This window comes from Chrysemys picta, chromosome 4 (assembly GCF_011386835.1).
Source record: "Chrysemys picta bellii isolate R12L10 chromosome 4, ASM1138683v2, whole genome shotgun sequence".
Lineage (NCBI taxonomy): Eukaryota > Metazoa > Chordata > Testudines > Emydidae > Chrysemys > Chrysemys picta.
Genome location: NC_088794.1, coordinates 83,464,391 through 83,484,336, shown reverse-complemented (window position 1 = coordinate 83,484,336; position 19,946 = coordinate 83,464,391). Strand labels below are relative to the sequence as shown.

The following is a 19,946-nucleotide window of genomic DNA, read 5'->3' as shown; positions in this document are numbered from 1 at the left end:
TGACTTTTAGATTACCTAGTGGGGGAGAGGGAGCCTAGAGTCCAGCAATTGTTCTGATGGGTTTAATTACATCCCAGCAGTTCAGAAAAACTAAGTAACCACCTTCTTAACCTACTATCTAATCCCTTTTCAAAAATGCAATCTTTCCCTTGCAGCACAACCAACTGTTTACACTGACTACATTGTCAACACATGAAGATGGTCAGAGAACAGGCCATTTTGGGGCAGTGTGGGGTGTGTGCAAAGTGGTGGTTCTAGCTAAGAGCCCCAGCCACCTAACTAGCAAAGTGCTTATTCGAAGATGAACACTGTAGGTATTTGTTTAGGGGGCTTTCCCTGTCTTCTACTCATACAATACCCTTTCCTTGGAGTTGTTGGACAGCTGCCCCTTGCCTTCCTGTTGCTGAGGGTGAGGTTTTTTTATAGTAGCATTTTAACTGCCCCCTTGTAGCAGTTTAGTGTTTTCTTCTCTGTAGGCTCAGTCTAGTTGCTAGAAGCTGATGCTCTACAACTGACAAGGAACACATAATCAAGGTCTCTTGGTTTGTGACTTTAGGCATTACCTCTGTCTAAAACTGGGGGCAGGGGTAAAGATTGGTAAGCTGACTTGTTTAATACACATCATGTCCTTATTGGTGCTAGGGTGCTAATTACACAGATTAGAGTTGGATGGAACCAAGTTCTGTTCTCAGCACTGCCAACATACAAAGCAGATACAATTGTTGCTATAACCATTTTATTGGCAATGGTGCCAGAGAATACCTCTAGACATTTTACTTCAGGTTCCTTAGTGTTCATATTGCTACACATTAAAGCAGCTGTAAGAGTTGAGATGTGACAGATGCTTTCTTTATTGCCCATATTTGTTGATGGTTTTTAGCATCCATTTCTTCAAGCGGAATACATGTGTATAAAATCCGTATTTACCATCACGGTCACAGCCTTCTCCCCATGAGACGATCCCCACCTGATACCAGCGGTTTCCTTCTGGGCTCTTACAGAGACAGATAGGAAAATAAATTAGTGCTCTACACAGTGCTACCCTCGAGCAGTGAGATTTTTGTGCCCTAGCCAGTCTAGACTTCCAGCTAGGCTAGGTAGAGCTCAGCAGTGATAGCTGTAGCCCAGTTGGATGGGAGCACTAACAGTCACCTGTTTAGCTAGATACCCACTTGGTGTAGATCTGCTCAGGCAAGCTATCACTCCCTTAAACTCTTCACAGGTGGTCTGAGAATGCATGAAGCTTGATCAATCAGGCTTTCTCTTCGGTTCAAAACCAGAAATAGATCTACTGTTTAGGTAACTGCATCTGCAGCCATTTGAGAGAACACCTCCCCACTATCACTTCAGCCCTCTTAACGTTATAAGGCTTCTGTGGCAACCTCCTCCCAAAGTCTCCTATGAGCAAAGCAACCATGCTTGTTGCACATACCTTCATGACAAAAGGGCCCCCACTGTCCCCCTCGCAAGCATCCCCTCTCTGGGGGTCTTCAGGACTGTACCCTACAGGAGAAGAGGCAAAGGGCTGTTTTCTCTACTTCTTCATTTGTACCTTTAATGTTACACCGATGCTAAGTCTGGGAAATGGTACTAACAGTATGGCCCTTCCAAACATGCCCTTACTCACCCTCTGTGCTGGTCATCATAAAGCTACCTGCTTACTTGATTAGTATCTTTCCATTGAAAAGAGCAAATAAAGGTGCTTTCTTATAGCCACCCCCACCTTCTGTTTCCAGTGCTGCCTTAATTCCATCTCCTCTCCCCTGGATTGGTACACTGCCCCAGACTCCCATCTACTGTGATCTCCCTCCCACGCACACTACAGCTTTGGCCTGGGATATTGTAGGTCCCTACTCTAAGTCCTAGGTTTTTTGAGCAAAATCCAGTCAGTCTTCTCACATTCATTTAATCCCCTCCCCTATTTATTACAGGATCCAGTTACCCTTATTTAAGATCATCCCTAGCCTTGCAGTATTCTATTCCCCTTAAAAGACTTTTTGCTATTCTCACCTGATTTCTTCCTATAGCAGGGTGAGCAAACTATGGCCTTCCACCGATTTAAATCCAGCCCTCAAGCTCCCATTAGGGAGTGGGGCCGGGGGCTGCTCTACATGGCTCCCAGAAGCAGTGCCATAGCCCCCCTGCTCCTACGGGTAGGGACAGACTGCTCTGCACACTGCCCCTACTCCAAGCACCACCCCTGCAGCTCCCATTGGCCAGGAACTGTGGCCAATGGGAGCTGTCTGGCTACATCTTCACGTAGGAGCTGGAGCAGGGACATGCTGCTGCTTCCGTGAGCCACTTGAGATAAGTGCTGCCTGTGGCCTGCACCCCTAAATCCCCCCTCAAATCCCTTGGTCCCTGCCTGGAGCACCCTCCTGCACCCCAAGCCCCTCATCCCCAGAGCCCCTGCCCTGATCGCCCTCCAAACCCCTCGGTCCCAGCCTGGAGCACACTCCTCACCCCCAGCCAGAGCCCACACTTCACCGCCCCCTCCAACCCCAATTTTGTGAGTATTCCTAGCCCGCCGTACAATTTCTATTCCCATATGTGGCCCTCAGGCCAAAAAGTTTGCCCACCCCTTCCTATATTATTGATATCACCACTGCTAGGGTCAGGGCTCTCTGCTGCAGCTCTGGAACAGCCTCCCTCTGTTTTCATTATCTAAAAGTCTGTTTCCTTGCCTCCAAATGCTGCAGTCTCTGCCCTCAGCTGGTGCTATTTAACACTAATATTTTCAGCAATGCAAGTTGAATGAAGCACTATGTAAAACAGGCTCAGGCAGTCACTCCCTCACATTCAGTATCCTAGGTATTGACCACTACTACAGCCAAGCCCTCGGAATCCCCTAATGCTAGACTCTGCTAATTCTGTACAGGAAGGAGGGGAGAATTCCAAGCCCCATTCTATCTCATCTCTCACAACCAGCTGATCCCCAAGAACCTTATTCATGGCTCTAAATTCTTCATCCCTAGGGTGACCAGATGTCCCAATTTTATAGGGACAGTCCTGATTTTTGGGTCTTTTTCTTATATAGGCTCCTATTACCCCCCATCCCCTGTCCCAATTTTTCACATTTGCTGTCTGGTCCCCCTATTCATCTCCTACATAGGCTGGGAATTCCAGAGGCTCATTCATGCCCTGGGCATACTATTTCTTTAGGATAGATCAACGTTTACTGGACAGTAATTAAGCTAAGTGAGCCCTTGCATTATGGCACATGGTGCCGAGAGCAACTCTGCCCACTGACCCATCCATCACTGCCCCCATGTGCAGCAGTTAGCTCTGCACACCCAGCAGCACTTACCTGCACAGAACATGTTTTCAGTGAGTTTGATGTTAGTGGATGCCTTGCAGGTATCATGGCTGACTAAGGGGAGGTTCACCTGTTGCAGAACTGAGGGCAGTGCGGTGGTGCCAGAGCTCCAGGTCTCATACAGATTTCCCCATCCAGTTACCCGCCCTTTGAATCCTGACAGCATCAGGCTGCAGGAAGAAGCAAGGTTAAAGCACATGGAAATATTACATGTCACCCTTATAGCCTAGCACTGCCCAGACTCTGGAGGGGCACCTCACCAACTGGCTCCCCTATTGCAAACCAGCACAAAAGATGCATCCTGCTTTTTGCTAGGGCTTTCCTGATCCTTCATGTAGACCCAAAGGAGACATTTGCAGCCTTGCTCCCTGGGGTTCTGGGGCTGCTTTCTCCCTCCAGCCTCCTCACCTCTGCACCAGCTCTCTGGTGGGCAGACAGACAGGGTGGATGCGGTCGCTAAAGACTATGGGTTTCTTCAGGAGCAACAGCGCAATGTCTCGGTCCAGGTTCTCTCTCCAGTTGTACTTGGGATGGATGATGATTTTATCCAGCATGGCGATTTTCTCTATGTTCTTCTCGTACCTGAAACGGTTCCAACGGAAGGAGAGAAGTGACTGTGCAGCAGCTGTGAGCTCTGGGGGCTGCTGGCCCTCTGGCTGGCTTGCAGCACCATCCTTCTCACAAGAAAGAGTGGCCCTGGGAGGGGTGCAAACTGCCCTCCCTTTCACTTTAGACTCTGGGATCAGCAGAGCCTCAGTGAGTGGTATCTCCACGGGAACCCACTATAACCTGGGGAAGCACCTGACAGTCTGGTTTGCCACGGGGGTTCCCATAATGCCAGATGACATCCTCTCTAGACCCCAACTTTATTTTCCCACTACACTCATGGGGGACTCCCATCTGCTTCCCCCTCCCTCCCCCATTCAAGTTCTTACTTTGTTCTCTGGTGCTTCCCAATCCGCACCAAGATGTCATCTGTGGTGAAGTTCTTGTCCCAGGGTGGGTAAAGGAGGCAGTGGGCAGCAGTAAGGACCCAGCGGTCGCTGATGAGGCTGGCACCACACAGCAACTCCTGTGGACTCTTCCTGAAAAGCATCACCTGCCTGGGATGGGAAGAGAAGGTGAGAGATTTACCTAGGGCACTGGCTCAGCTGGCTGCATGTTCTTGCGTGCTTTGCAGGAACAGCAGTTTGGCATGACCAGGGAAACCTGCCCTCACTGCCCCAGGAGACCATGACAGCACTCCCCTAGCATGAGTCAGGTCTAGTTCTTAGGACCTTGGGACCTGGAACTGAGGATGAGTATTCTCCTTGCAGTCCTATCTGAAGGGTACTTTTCCCCTGCCACTTTCCCCATCTAATTAGACTTCTAATCCCTGCCATGGCCACCAACAGAGACCTGTGCCTGCAGGACTGGAACAAGTAGGATGAGGGTGAAACACACAGTCTGCAGAGTGCTTCCCTTTCCATGGCAGCCATGCACTTGGCTCCAAAGGAAAGAGGGAGTCTCTGTCCAGCTGTAGTAGTGCTGCCAAGTCAACCCCAGAAAGGGCTCTGAGTAGAGGTGGTACTGGCTGAATACACCGTGCCAGCTGACAGACTCCTGATTTCCCCGGTCTAAAAGGAAAGACTGTAGAGAAACTGCAGCAACGGTACTTACCAGGGGGCACTGCCAACTTCTGCATTTTCCCCCTTTACAACCCGGCCCTCAATGTAGGAGTCCAACAGCTGATGCTCACTCTTATCAGAAATCTGTTTCTTCTCAAACAGGGGACGGATGCCACAATCTGAAAAACCAGGCAGCCTGTCTCTGTTACTCTGCCTGATTTGCAATACAGGGGACCCACTCTACAGACAACAACATGCTTGACTGGGAGTAATTGATAGCTGCCTCATTTTTAGGGTTACCACCTGGCTGGTATTTGACTGGCCTGGCTGGTTTTTTTTTATGAATTTGCCAGTTACCAGAAAAATAAATGTAATCTGCCTGGTTTCTTCCAGATGGGTCTAAAGATTTACATTATCACCACACTACACTGGGATATCTAATGTTAAAAGTTTGTGTGTCCAGCTAACAATGCTGCAGTGTTCCCACTTCCACAGTTTAAGCAATAACAAATCAAAACTGTTGAAAATATAACAGCTTCCTTGCCCTCCAACATGCAAGCACACTGCACGTGCGAGAGAGGGTTTGAGTCATGCAGGATTGAGGAGACATGCAAGGCATATTAAATAATGGAAGATCAGGGCGATGGTGTGAGTGATCCTACTACTCCCCTCCCCGCAATAAAAAAATAAAGCTCACATCAGAATGCAAAAAAATGCACATTCAGTGACAACTGGTTAACGAAACAGACTAAAGGGTGGCTGGCAAAATGTGCTGATAAAACAAATGCCCATTTGTTATCGATGATGTTCTCCCTATATACTATAAGTGGCTGTTGAAGGGGGGGGGGGTTGCGGAATTGCCTTGTGGTTGGGGTTGTGGCAGGCTTGCCTTGGGGGTGGGAGGGTAGGAAGTGATGATTTTTTTGCATTTCAAAAGACAGTAACCCTACTCATTCTCTATTGTGCTCTTTGCTGGGAGAGGCTGGGACTGGAAGATCTCCCAAAGCCAGCAGTCTTGCACCTTCTCCTACAGCACTTCTTGCTCTGAACCAGTGTTGAAGTAGCAGGGATCTCCTCATGGCACCTCCTGCTGGGGAAAGCTGGGACTGTAAGGACTGGGAGCTTCCTCACAACTGGAGGCTAGCTTTGGATGAGCTTTTTAGACACAACCTAAAGTAGTTTTAACATCCACTTCTGCTTTCAGCAGTAGGCATTTAACAGGCTTTTTTTCCTGAGGAACAATGCATTGTGGGAAGGAATTGCAGCTTCTGCAGCACTTTTGGTGCTATGTTTGTGCCTCCTGGGTCCTTTGCTCACCTGTTTCACCTGAACCAAAAGTCTTAACATCAAAGAAGGTTTGATGCTGTTGGGTAATGGTCCTCCCTGCTATTACTTCGTACATCTCATCCAGAGGCCTTGCTGAGAGAGACAGACAGAGATGTTCAGAGGCAAAGCTCCAGCGTTTTACTTAGGGACTTCAGAAGTGGCACCATCCCTTCCCACACGTAGTGGGGTTGGTGGAAATATTGCTTTTTTAAGAAAGACCATTGGTTCACTAATTCTCCTTCCCAACCTCTGGCCAACAGGTGAACTAATAAGCAGCATCCAGTTAGCTGGAATATGGGGGCACATAATGAGGTGATGCAGGGGGATGGGGTTGTCAGTCAATAAAGGGCCCCTCAAACCTCAGGCATAGTCTTACATGTGTACACATACACCATGTGACCCACACATGCATGGCTTCATGTAAACAGATTAATCCCATACGTGTAGCCTCCCATGAGGCTGTGGCCCACCCACTCCTCACTACAGGGTCCCTTCACCACAGTACTGTATCCTCCTGGCTACTGTGAATTTCTCCCACCCTGCAAGCCCAAGATCCCCATGGCAGCCCCATACCCACTGACGCGCCTCACCACAGTAATGCAGGTCACAGTACTCAAAGGTAGTATTTGGATGATCCACATAACACCAGACACCTTCATCATCGTCATCAGGATTCCGGCAATAATTCTCCAGCAGCTTCACTTCTCGGGAAAATGTATTTCCATGGGACAGCTCCTTTGCCTTGTCTGAGGCCCATGGCAAACACTTGACCCCAGAGACGGTGACAGAGAGATTCCCATGGTAATTCATCCCTTTGTCCGTTTCACATGGCTGCTGTGTTTTGTCCAGTGGAGGGGACCGGGGACTAAATGGAACTGTGGTCTTGTCCTGACCTGAAAGAGAAGGAGCAAGACAGCCGTTATCAGACTCACGGCCCTGCAGTGGGAAGTGCTGGTGTCTGGCTACAGCCCAGATTCCAGCAGGCCCCAGAGCACTTCATTATGTCCCATCACTCCACTATGTCTGGGAGTCCCCACCCTGAATCCCATGGGATACCCCACACAGCCCAGGAGCCCCCTCCTCTCCAGTGAGGCACCTGGGGGTGCTGCTTCACTCAAAGTAAAATGAAACAGACCTTCATCCCACTTCTCTGTGCCATTCCCAGGTGTTAATGGAACTTCAGTGTGTTTGCATTTTCAGGGGAAGACTCCCTACAAGGCAGTTATATTGATGCCCCAGGCACTTCCTGCAGGAAGTGGAGTGACCTGGCCCCAGCCTGCTCTGCTCCCCTGGCTCCCAGGCTTTGGGGGGGAGGGGGAGAACCGCCCCCCAGCACTCGTCGGCTGCGTGTCTGGGAGCCAGGGGAGCGGAGCAGGCACTTACCGGTGAGTGCAGGACCAACCGCTTCTGGAGTCCTCAGGGGAGTGGGGGTGGGGCTGGGGCGGGGCCCTGGGGAAAGAGGTGGAGCAGGAGCTGGAGCAGCACGCTGGTACCCTACGCAGCTGCGTACTTTGCGTATGGGTAAGGACGGCCCTGTATGGAGGGTTACCCAAGAAACCACTTATAGTTCTGAGCTAGAGCTACCACAGCCTTCCACTCCTTTCGAGCACATGGGGAGATAGCCCTTCGCAGTGATGTGCAGCCAGCTTCCAAACCACAGGCCCCCTCAAAACATTTCTGCCTCAGTCAATGAGACATAAAATATTCTTCACAGCCCCAAAGTCCATTAGTTCTGTACTCATTCTCTCACAGGTCTCGCCTGGCAGCAAGTCATGGGGAGCAGGGCTCCAGTTTCCTGGGCAGGCAGGCAGACACCAGGAGAGGTACTGTGCAGCTGTAGCTTGGCCTCACCCTCCTTTCATTCTCCTTGTGTAGTACTGGAGCCCCAGTGCTGGCAGCTGCTGTGACAGCAGCAGGCACATCTGTGATATCGTAGCTACCTGACCAAGCAGCAGCAGGGTCAAGCCTAGTTTCCAAGAAGCTGCCCCTCCCTGGTGTAGCCAATTCCTGCCCTGCATGAGCAACCAGGGCACCATCCATGAAGGGAAATGATGCCTCTCTAACGTGCTAGTCTCTCAGCATGTAAGCAAGATGATGGCTAAGGGAGAGTCAGCTAGTAAAAGCCTCTGCCATGGGTCAGAAACTGGCCAAGGAGCAGAGAACAGCACAGGGACTAGTGGCCAAGTCTCCCCTAGCAAAGGGGAACAGTGGCATTTAAAAAATATATATATATTCAGATGCTCTTATTCCTAGTTTCAGCCTTGAATGCTCCCCTATCAGAGGGGCTGCCACTGCCTACTGTCAGCAGGGCTGACTCCGGGCACAACGGCTGCCATTTCCTGATAGACTCTGCATGTAGGGTTACCATATTTTGTGCCTCCAAAAGGAGGACACTCCACGGGGCCCTGGCCCCGCCCCCAGCCCCGCCCCCTCCCCCGCCCCAACTCTGCCCCCTCCCCAAAGTCTCCGCCCCTTCCCCTGCTTCCCGCGAACATTTAATTCGCGGGAAGCCTCGGCAGGTAAGGGGGGGTGTGGGGGGAGGAGGTGCGGCCCAGGCTGGCCCCCCCGGCGGCTCCAGCCTGGGTCGGCTCGGGCCCTGGGGTGCCGGCCCTGGCCCCCGGCCGACCACCCCCGGCCCGCCCAGCACTGCCGGCCGGCCCCCGGCGGCCCAGCGCACCCCCCCGGCTCCCGGCCCCGGCGGCCCAGCGCACCCCCCGGATCCCGGCCCCGGCGGCCCAGCGCACCTCCCCGGCGGCCCGACCCCGCGGCCCAGCGCACCCCCCCGGCGGCCCGGTTCCCGGCCCGACCCCCCGGCTCCCGGCCCCGCGGCCCAGTGCACCCCCCCGGCCCCGCGGCCCAGCGCACCCCCCCGGCGGCCCCGGCCCGGCTCCCGGCCCGGCCCAGCGCACCCCCCCGGCCCCGCGCACCCCCCCCGGCGGACCGGCTCCCGGCCCGACCCCCCGGCTCCCGGCCCCGCGGCCCAGCGCACCCCCCCGGCGGCCCGGCTCCCGGCCCGACCCCCCGGCCCCGCGAACCCCCCCGGCCCCCCGCACCCCCCCGGCGGCCCGGCTCCCGGCCCGACCCCCCGGCCCCGCGGCCCAGCGCACCCCCCCGGCGGCCCGGCTCCCGGCCCGACCCCCCGGCTCGCGGCCCAGCGCACCCCCCCGGCGGCCTGGCTCCCGGCCCGACCCCCCGGCCCCGCGGCCCAGCGAACCCCCCCGGCCCCCCGCACCCCCCCGGCGGCCCGGCTCCCGGCCCAAACTCCCGGCCCCGCGGCCCAGCGCACCCCCTCGGCGGCCCGACCCCGCGGCCCCGGCCCGGCCCCGCAACCCCGGCCCCGCGACCCCGGCCCAGCCCTCCCTCCCGATTTTCCCGGACATGCCCGGCTTTTGGGGATTTCCCCCCGGACGGGGATTTGAGCCCCCAAAAGCCGGACATGTCCGGGAAAATCCGGACGTATGGTAACCCTACTCTGCATGTGGACATGAGGCTGCTCCTAGCGAGATGGCTATCACATCCCATCTGTTCAATGAGACTGAGGCCAGGCTGATCTCAAGGAAGATGGCTGCCACTCTAGAGGGAGCTAGAGAGGACACTGGGGAGAGGGGCTGGGCTAATGCGGTGCAGGGGGCTGCAGCCTGCACAGGGAAGACTAAGTGGATGTCCAGGGGGGTGCAGCAGCCTGTGGGAGAGCCGGGGGCAGAGCACAAGGGGGGGGGCAGCTGCCAAGCGAGAGAGGGGCAGGGAGGAGGAGGACACAGCACTGCCAAGGCTGGAGAGTGCTTCATGCATCACCTGCCTTTGGCCAGGGCCAAAACCCTTCTGCCAACCCCTCTCATGTTTCAGCTCTGCCTGAGGTAAAACCCTCTCTGATTGGCTGCCTGCCCCACCGCCTGGGGAAGCCAGCAGAGCTATCCCCTCAGGACCTGCCCGCCCCCATGCCAGTCTCACAGGAGGGGAGGAGGGAGCAGAAAGAACCCAGCAGCTCTGGATGGCTCTGCTCCCCTCCTGTGAGCAGTGGGAACAGCAGGGTTCCTCTGCGCCTTCCCCCTTCACTCTCCCTCCCTACAACACCTGGCCTGGGAAGAGGGAGGGGGCGAGGAATACCTGGAGTTGCAGGAACAGATGTGAGGCTGGCAGATGGGGGCTGAGAGTTCCTGCAGCAAGGTGCCAAAAATCACCTTAATCAATTTGGGACCATTGGTACCACCAATTGTCACCCCCCACACACACTGGAGGGGGCAGGAATTAAAAAAAAAAAAAACCCCAAAACCTATATTTTGTTTTTTGGTCTCTCTCTATATTTAAATCATGGTTTTGGGGGCAATCTCACACGTGTTTCATGTCTAACATGATTTTGGAACCTTTGGGGCTGGCACTACTGAGAACGGCAGTTCCCCACCCCCTCGGTGATGAGAGGATAAGCGGAGGTCAAGCAGTGAGTGAGTGAGTGTGTGTGTGTGTTTTGAACCTGAGAGTATATCACACAAATAGGGGAGGGATGGTTTTGCCATAATGGTTACTTAAAAAAACAGAAAGTAGGCAAAAAAATGTGACTTATTCATTCCTGATTTATGAATGTCTGCGGCTGGCAGCAGTGATGCAGCTGCTGCAAGGCTCTATGGGAACAACATTATTTAGAGTCAGGGCCGGCTCCAGCTTTTTTGCAACCCCAAGCGGTGAAGCGGGAAAAAAAAAAAAAAAAGATAAAGCCGCCATCGGCGGCACTTCAGCGGCAGCTCTACCATGCCGCTTCATTCTTCGGCAGCAATTTAGCGGCAAGTCCTTTGCTCCGAGAGGGACTGAGGGACCCGCCGCCGAATTGCCGCCAAAGACCCGGACGTGCGGCCCCTTTCCATTGGCCGCCCAAAGCACCTGCTTCCTTCGCTGGTGCCTGGAGCCGGCCCTGTTTAGAGTAGCGAAGAATAGGAAAGATTGAGCACTTCAGAGGGACCTAAGCAAGCTAGGTGAATGGGCAGCACAATGGGGAGCCCTCTCCAGCTCAGTGTGCCTTTGCCTTCCAAGCCATAGCTCCGCCACCCATCCCCACAGGACTCCTCCCTCCCACACCCACTCTCCACAGACCCTCCCCTTTCTTGAGGTCCTTAGTATCAGCATTAGAGTAAATTCTTCCCTCCCAGGGAGCGGGGTATCTCAAGGCCCAGTGTTGAGGCTCACCACACACTGGAACAGCACACTCCTCCCATCGCACTGCTGGGTCTCGGGTGTAGCACCAGGGGCCATTTGGGTTGTTGTCTGGGTTCCTGCAGTAATTCTTGGTGAGATTGGCATTTGGATGGGTGGTGGTGTTAAACCTATGAGAAAGGAGTGATGAGGTAGCTAGCAGCCTAGAGAACCCCTCCAGTCAGAGTTGTGGTCTTCCTCACAACCTGGCTTCTCTAACCAGAGCTGGGATTTAGTGTGTGCGGAAGAGGGTTATGGACTTACTTAGGTCTGTGAGGGAATTTGCTTGTCCAGAACTGACATTCAATCCCCGACTTGGTGACAGAAACTGTCCCTTTATAGTTCTGCCCACTGCCTGCGACACAGTTTCCTGCCAAAGTCCCAACAGAGGGCAAGTCAGATCCAGAGGGAAATCAGAGGCACTATTTTCATGGAGTCCATAGGTACCAGCCTACAAATCCGTGACATGGGTTCTCACATACATGCATAGACCCACCTTAAACAAATTTTACCCCCAGATCATCCTGATGGACTTCACTTCTGTATCTCAGTGCCTTGATTTGGAGCTGGGGGTAGCTGGGAATAGTAGCGAGGAACTGGCTCCTCACTGGAGCTGGCAGCAGCTGGGCATCTATCCTATGCTATTCCAAGGGGGACTCCAGGGTTTTTAGGATGTTAAAAAAAAGTGTTTGTGGGGGGATCATTATGGCAGGAAAGTCTAGGGGGCTCTGCCTCCCCCTCTAAGTGCTGTTGCTCCCCCTGATATTGTCCATCTGATGACCTCCCTGCTTCTTTAGAATTTCCTCCCAAATTGTGCTGGGAGCAGGTTTCCAGGAACTCACTATCTCCAGTGGCTCACGAGGTCTCCAAGCCCCTCTTACCTGTCAGACACTCATCCAGAGCTGTCCTGAGCTTCCTCTGGGATTCACATTCTAACAAACAAGAGCAAGAAACCTGTCAGGTCAAAGGCACTCCAATGAGCACTGCAGCTCAAGTCAGCATAACATATGAGAGGATAGAGCCTTGGGGAGTGGGCCCTGCTAACGAAGTTAGGGAGCCAGCTCTTTGGGGTACAGCAGTACAGCCTGTGGGACATCAAAGCATTTGCAGGACTTTAACCAACTTACCCGTGTATTTCCTCCAGAATTCATTCTGCAAAACAAATGCAAACACTTAGGATCCGAGTAATGGAACCTCAGCCCTGCCTTAACTTCTGCAATTCAAACCAAAGCCAGACACCATCTCAGTAAGAGAATGTCCCTTCTTGGCAAACAGGGAGCAAACTCTGGCCCTGCTGAGATCAAAGATACTGGAGCACAACAGAGAGAAAAAAGAACAGGAGTACTTGTGGCACCTTAGATGCTCTAATAAATTTGTTAGTCTCTAAGGTGCCACAAGTACTCCTGTTCTTTTTGCGGATACAGACTAACATGGCTGCTACTCTGAAACAGAGAGAAAGTGACACTGAGTCACATGCTTTCCTGTCAAATTCTGGGGATACCTCTCCTATCACAGCCCTGCCCCAATGGAAGCCATTTGAAAGCAGCCCATTTCACTTCTGGCTGACCTATCTCAGCATCATCACAGTTTCCAGCTGTCAAATCCTCTTCAAGCAGAATACTGCCTTGAGAACTACCCCACTTGGAGAGTAGCAGGGGACTGGAGACAAAGTAGTTCAGGTGGGGAACACTGGCAGTAATGGCCTTTCCTGTGGTCAGCTGCCTTCCCTCTCCATTCTGGGCTTGGGATCCCTAAGTTTACATCAGCCAGCCACAAACTCCTCTCTGCTTCCATCCCTGCAAGGTCAGGCACAGTGGCAAGCATTATCTCTATGATTTATATTACAGTAATATCCCAAATGTGCTGGGTGCTGCCTAGACATATAGTAAGGGACAATCCCTGGTGCCAAAACCTCCTAAACTGGAAAGAAATAACTGACAAAGCTTGGGGGCAAGGGATACATCATAAGCAAAGGAGTCAGGGGCTGATTGGTAGCAATCTTGTACAGACTTATCTACAAGGCACGTTAGTCCTTGCTAGAAGGGTATACATTCTAGTACACACTAGCATGTTGCACACTAACTGGCTTATGTGGACCCTGCTGGTGTGTACTAAGAGCGTGCGTAGGTTGGCCAGATGTCCAGTTTTCGACTGGAATGCCCGGTCAAAAAGGGATCCTGCCGGCTCCAGTCAGCACTGCTGACTGGGCCGTTAAAAGTCCAGTCGGCGGTGCAGCGTGGCTAAGGCTGCTCTGGCTCCACGCAGCTCCTGGAAGCAGCTAGCATCTCCCTCCAGCTCCTAAGCGGAGGCGCAGCCACAGGAGCTCTGCATGCTGCCCCCGCCCTAAGTGCCGGCTCCGTAGCTCCCATTGACTGGGAACCACGGCCAATGGGAGCTGTGGGGGCAGCGCCTGTGGACCGGGGCAGCGCCTGCGGAGCCCCCAGGGCCATGCCTCCACCTAGGAGCCGGACATGCCAGTCACTGCTGGGAACCACCTGAGGTAAATGCTGTCTGGATCCCTGGAGACTGCATCCCTCATCCCCTACCGCACCCCAGCCATGAGCCCCCTCCCGCATCAAAACTCCCTCCCAGAGCCTGCAAACCCCCCCCCCGCGAACCCTTTGGCCCCATCCCGGAGCCTCCTCCTGCTTCCCAAACTCCTCATCCCCAGCCCCACACCAGAGCCCACACCCCCAGCAGGAGCCATCACCCACCCCCCCCGCACCTCAACCCCCAGCCTGGAACCCACACGCACCCTGAACCCCTCTTTCTGGCACCACTCCAGAGCCCATACTCCCCTTCCACAGCCTATCCCCCTGCCCGGAGGCCTCAGCCCAGAGTCCGAACCCCCAGCCAGAGCCCTCACCCCCTCCCGCACTCCAACCTCCTGCCCAGCCCAGTGAAAATGAGTGAGAGAGCGAGGGTGGGGGATAGCGAGTGATGGAGAGGTGGGATGGAGTGAGCAGGGCCTCAGGAAGGGATGGGACAGGGAGCAGGGCAAGGATGTTCGGTTTTCTGCAATCAGAAAGTTGGTAACCCTAAGTGAACATTAATGTAGTCCTGTTTCAAAGGTGCACTAGAGAACTTTAGTGCACACCATCATGGGCCAGCTAGTGTGTTACACGCTAGCTCGCACTAGAATTTACACCCTTCTGGTGTGGACTAATGCAGCTTGTAGGCAAGCCTGTAGTTTCACTTATTTTAAATATATATATATATATAAAAATCATCCTCAGATATGGCATAACTAGATATTTTCAGGCCTGTTTTGTTCTGCTGAATGCCCTTGTTAGTCTCAATTTAAAAGCAAATGAAAGACAATTGACCAAGCTTAGTTTAACTGCCCTAAAAATTTAAAATAGGCCCAGATCCCCACAACATGCATGTTCTCCATTGGGACTAGCAGGAGCTGAGAAGCAAGCATGTGCCCTGTTTGCAGGATAGGGGCTGTGGCTGTTTGGAAGTCTTGCTTTTGTATTAACCCTTACTTGCTTAGTTAGTTTTATTTTTAAAGTCTCTGCCTTTTTTCATTTGAGGTCCCCATCTTGCAATCAGACCTAATAACTCCAACCCCTGGGGCTCTGCGCAGATTGTACTTTAACCTAGGCCTAATTCCTGTGCACTCTTACCTGTTTTCAATTAATTTTTCATTTTTAGAATATTTTGCTCTTCCCTGTATCAACTAAGATTTAGTTTCCTTGTACAGACCTTTCCCAGCTGTCTTCCACCTTGCCCCCAGCACACACTGATTTACACTCATTGTGATGCTCATTTTTTTCCAAATAGAACTAAATATACCCAATTTCCTTCAAAGTAACCTCTTACCCCCAACCTCCACCTCCACCAAGCTGCATCCCCCCAGTAATGAGGATAGGGCTTGTCAGGCACCTCTCTAGAGTTTTCCCTTTCGCTCTGTCAGACAGGAGGGCTCCCAGGACTGAAAGGATGCTGCCACCAGAACCGATCTGACCTTTCAGGAGAGGAAGGTAGTTCCTGCCCCAATTAGGAAATATGCCACAGAACCAAAGTCATTCCTTGAAGGGGGTCTGGGAACACAATGGACCTCACCTTGGCAGCCCCTTGATGAACCCTTTAGAAGCTATGATCCTTGACTATCTGGTCTTTCCTCACGGTACGCATATGAAGGAACATTTCCTGAGAGTGGCTGTACATACCGTGCGAACAGTGGACTCGAGGGCTTCATAGGCCTCCTCGTAGCTACATTTCTCTTCTAGACACTCCCGTTCCAGGTTGCCTTTGAGCATCTCTTCAAAGAATCCCCCGTTGGCACGTCGTGGGCGCTTGAGCAGGGAAAGCGCTTGCTGCTGCCCAAGGAAAACTATCAAACCAGAACACTGACCAGTCACTCGACACAGAGCTGGGAGAGAACCGTTTCCTTTGCAGGCTCTGCATGTCTGGTCATGGGTCTGAATCAGTGAACACACACAGCCAGCGAGCCTTTCCTACTGCCTGACCTCTAGTGGAACACAGGGGATGAAAGAGGCCCAATAGGGCCTATCCAGTTCACCCTGAGGCCCGTGCAGGATAAACCTCCCTGCAATATATGAGCTAAGGCTGTGACCAGTCCTAGATGCCCCAATCGCTGAGGCCTCCACTCCTTCCCTGTACATTTCCTTTGGCAAGGCCACTCCACTAGTTCACTACTTGGCCAAAGTCTGTCTGCTTGGAGCATCAGCACTCACTGTCTTTGTACTGCCACATACTGGCAGCTGTTTCTCTCACTCTGGCGTGCGTCTTTTTGCAATCCCAGCTCAGTGGGATATGCTGGAAAATCACTTCCATCTGCCTGTTCAGAGACCCTGACTTCCAACCTAGCTTCAGCCTTCTCCCATTCCTCTGCATAGCAGTGGGGCAGAGGAGATCGTTAGAAGGTCCTGTCTGAGGGGACCCTCCCCCCACATCAGGGAGAGACAGGAATGAGGGAGCAGACGCCCTAGTGGGGAACAAAGGAGGAGCACCAGGAGCAGGGACACAATATATTACATATGCCTGGGAGTGAAATAGGGCCTAGCCTGTACTACATGTGTTGTTCTGACAACCAGAGGGGCAAAGGCAAAGTGGAGAACAATAGCCCCCCATAAATAAAGCAGGTCACCAAGAGAAAGTGAGTCCCTGGCCCAGGAAATGCCACATGTGGCCAGCACAAGGCGCAGGACTGATTAAGATACCCCTTCCCCCCCCCCCCCAGGTTCATTCATGCTCCAAGACAGGGGGCTTTGAAATATACAGTCAGAATAACCCAACACAATCCACTGAACTCTGTAGTAGCCAGCCACTCTCCCCACCTCATCCAGCTCTTTCCCCAGAACCTGGGGACTGCTGCTTCTCCCTACACAGCAATAGGGAAGCCCTGCGCGCTCTCTCCCCACTTCTTAGCAAGCTAACTCCTACCATCTTAGCTGGAACAAACCCCTGGCCACTCCAGGGACTGTAAGCCCCTCATACAGGCTTCCCCTTCCAGCTGCAGCTTGGGAATGAACAGTCCCATTCGTTTTCCTCAGCCTCCCATCACCCCTGCCCTTCCCTCGATACTCAATGAGCCCTTACCCCTGTCATGGCTCAGCACGAGGTGCAGAAGGCAGAAAAGGAGCAGGCTGCCCAGCACTCTGACTCTGCTGTGCCTCATGGTATATGCCTCAGCTGCAGGGGAAATGAAGAGGGAGCAGGACAAGAGAAGTCCCAGCCCCGTCTGGGTTAATGTTGAACCAACATGAAGAAATAGGACCCAGGAGGTCAGGGTGTGTGGTGTGTCAGGGACAGCAGGGGCTGAGGCTCCTGCTGTCCCTCCTCCGCTTGGCTTCTCTCCCTCCCCTTCATGCATTTTCACTTTCAACCATTTTACTGGTCTGAGCAGCACAATAAAACAACAATAATTATACTACTTAGCTCTGATATAGCGTTGTCATAACCACCATCACACTGGGCAGGTCAAACACTTCAAAGACGAGTGACTGCAGCCTCACAACTGCCAGGAGGTCACAGATGGGGAAATGGAAGCAGATGGAAAGAGAAGGATGCTCCCAGGCACACAGCAAGCCAGCAGCAGAGCCAGGAGAGCACAGCCCACCTTGGTGAGGTCACTGCTAGATCAACATAGCTGAAACAATTTCTCCCAAGCCATCTTTGCTCCCACCTTGCCTCATTGCTGTTGGCCCCACCACCTCCCTGTCACATGGGCTATGTCTACACTATGAGCGACGAGTGTGATTCCCAGCTCACTTACACATACTCACACTAGCTCGATGAGAGCTAGTGCAAGTATAAATAGCAGGGTAGCTATGGTAGCATGGGTAGCGGCTGCATGGCTGACATGCTGAGTACTTGCCCACAGGGTTCAGACAGTTTGTACTCAGCACGGCTGAGCCACGTGTATGTGATCTGGGAATCACCTGCCTACCCCACAGTGTAGACATAATCCTAGACTCATTTTCAACACCTCCCCTCACATCCAGGCTGGCACCAAGTCTCCCTGCTCTGCCCATCGCACATTTGTCAATGCCCTGGTCATCTGTGATTGCTGCAGCATCCTCCTCTCTGGCCTCCCCACTACTCACCCCCCACTTCCACTCCATCAAAAAATGCAACTGCAAGGATTCTCTCCCTTACTCACCAATCCCAAATGCATCTCTCCCCTCTGGGGATCTCTCCACTAGCTCCCCTTTACCCAGCACAAACCAGTTTAAACTGCTCATCCTTGCCTCCAGTGCCCTACACAACTCCAGCATGGTCTTCATCCTGGCTCATTTCTTAGGGTCTCCTCTTAGTCCCTTGCTTCACCAAGGATGCCAACACCACCACTCCCTTCATTTCCTGGGCCCACGCTCACTCTCCTCCATGTGGCCCCTTTCACATGAAGCAACCTCCCAGTCCATGTGTGCCAGCCCCCCCCCGCTCTCCGCCTCCAAACCCTTCCCAAAGACTCACTATGGTCACAAAGATCAAGGTCAGGATGAAGACTACCTACCCCTATGCTTGCCCTCTCCTCTGAACTTGTTGGGCATTGCATCTTGAACTCCTCAGAGCAGGGGCTGGTCCCTATAGAAATGTAACAGAGTCAATGCTTTAAGGAAGTGAACTTTCTCCCAGCTCTGCCCCATGGCTTAGCCACAAGCCTCCTGTTCAGGATTCAACCATTTCTTCTCCTCTCTGAGCACCATAGCCGGTGGTCTGCCAGAGAATCAGCTTCCCTCCCCCCACTGCCAAGAAGCATGAGGGGGTGGCAGCTGCTGCTACAGCCTATTGGAGTTATTTCCAGTTAGTTTAATAAAGCAATTCCTGATACAACACCCCCCCCGGGGGGGGGGCACAAAGTGGGCAGTGCTGGCGGCCCCTTTTATCCTACACGAGTGAGAAAGGGGGAATCTACTAAAGGGAGACCAAAAAAGAAAGGAGATGAAAAGATTCTGCCAAGCAAGACTACTAGTCAGGTGGACAGATAAGCCCCTGGAAATGCAGGGAAGGAATCTGCTGAGAACAGGAAGGCAGGATTAACCTGAGGGCTGTGAAATCAAAATGAACCCAAGAAGGATCTAGTGCTTCATACAGCATGTTAAAGAACAGCCATCATGAGTGTGAGCTACCTCAGAGCAGGGCCTGTAAAAGTAACAGGGACAGGTGCAGAGCACAGAAAATGGGGCTGCCAGAGCCTGGGGGACAGTGGCTCAATATGAAGCTCTTTGTTATGTCCCTCTGCTCTCATGGAGTATTTTTCCGGTCTGTGCTTTGGATAGATCTTCTAACTAGTGTTTACCTCCATGGGGGGAGTGCAAATATTAGTATTAGGGCAGCCGGAGAAATGACTCTTCGGCCAGGGGTACAAAGAGCAGTTACGTAGGCTCCCTCCCCGACCTGAGAACAGGGGTTCTGGGGAGAAGAGAGACACACCCTGAGGCATTTGGAGAAATCCCCTAGGACTCCCTTAGGAACGAGCTGAGATGCCCTGGGTCAGGAATGTTGTATGATGGGTCAGAGATCAGCCTGGAAACAACCTATGTTACCTAGAGAGCATGAGCAAATCATCCCCAGAGAGAGAGAGAAATGCAGAGGGGCTGTGGAAGGGAGAAGGGGGAAGGCAAAGGAGAACATACACCATTGGGACAGCTGGGGAAATAGGGCCATGTGCAGCAGCCAGAGCCTCTCTCGCACAGGGGGAGGTGTCAATAGCATTAGCACACAGTACTTTCTAAGTCCCAGCTGGGGGCAGGAGGTTCTTGCCCAGCTGATTAACTGCACGCAGAGGGGGAGGGGGCAGAGGTTACTGGTAGGGCCTGGTCTCAGTCCTTGTGCTCTTTCACAGTCCCTACAAGTCCATTTGATTTTTGGGCCTGAGCTCCAGGACTGCAGTGACCTTAGGGCCCCTTTCACTGAGGCAGGATGGTCTGGCCTGACAGGGTGGGAAAGCAGAGCCCCTAGTCTATCACCTCACGCCAAAGCACTGGAGGAAGGTTAAGGTTTCTCTATACTACAGCTAGGCCATTCACAGTTGTCTTGCT

At 53.0% G+C, this 19,946-nt stretch overlaps 1 protein-coding gene across 1 annotated transcript; it reads right to left on the bottom strand.

Annotated features, from left to right (window-relative positions):
- Positions 1 to 719: 719 nt before the first annotated feature.
- Positions 720 to 17,484, bottom strand: F2 (coagulation factor II, thrombin). The gene is made up of 14 exons (XM_008162644.4): positions 17,002 to 17,484; positions 15,609 to 15,772; positions 12,561 to 12,585; positions 12,315 to 12,365; positions 11,698 to 11,803; positions 11,428 to 11,564; positions 6,840 to 7,142; positions 6,241 to 6,342; positions 4,976 to 5,102; positions 4,252 to 4,419; positions 3,725 to 3,898; positions 3,308 to 3,486; positions 1,433 to 1,503; positions 720 to 994 (listed from the first exon to the last, which is right to left on the bottom strand). The coding sequence occupies exons 1-14, from the start codon at positions 17,273 to 17,275 to the stop codon at positions 851 to 853; spliced, it is 2,025 nt and encodes a 674-aa protein (XP_008160866.3). The 5' UTR covers positions 17,276 to 17,484; the 3' UTR covers positions 720 to 850.
- Between the last annotated feature and the right edge of the window lie 2,462 nt (positions 17,485 to 19,946).

What these genes read in the sequence shown, in the direction of transcription:
- F2 (XM_008162644.4), bottom strand. Translation starts at nt 17,275, where the DNA reads ATGCATGAAGGGGAGGGAGAGAAGCCAAGCGGAGGAGGGACAGCAGGA. An exon ending in CTGTGACCTGCATTACTGTG is followed by an intron (nt 6,343 to 6,839) that starts GTGAGGCGCGTC and finishes TGTCTCTCTCAG; the next exon opens with CAAGGCCTCTGGATGAGATG. An exon ending in GAAGTTGGCAGTGCCCCCTG is followed by an intron (nt 4,420 to 4,975) that starts GTAAGTACCGTT and finishes TTCCCATCCCAG; the next exon opens with GCAGGTGATGCTTTTCAGGA.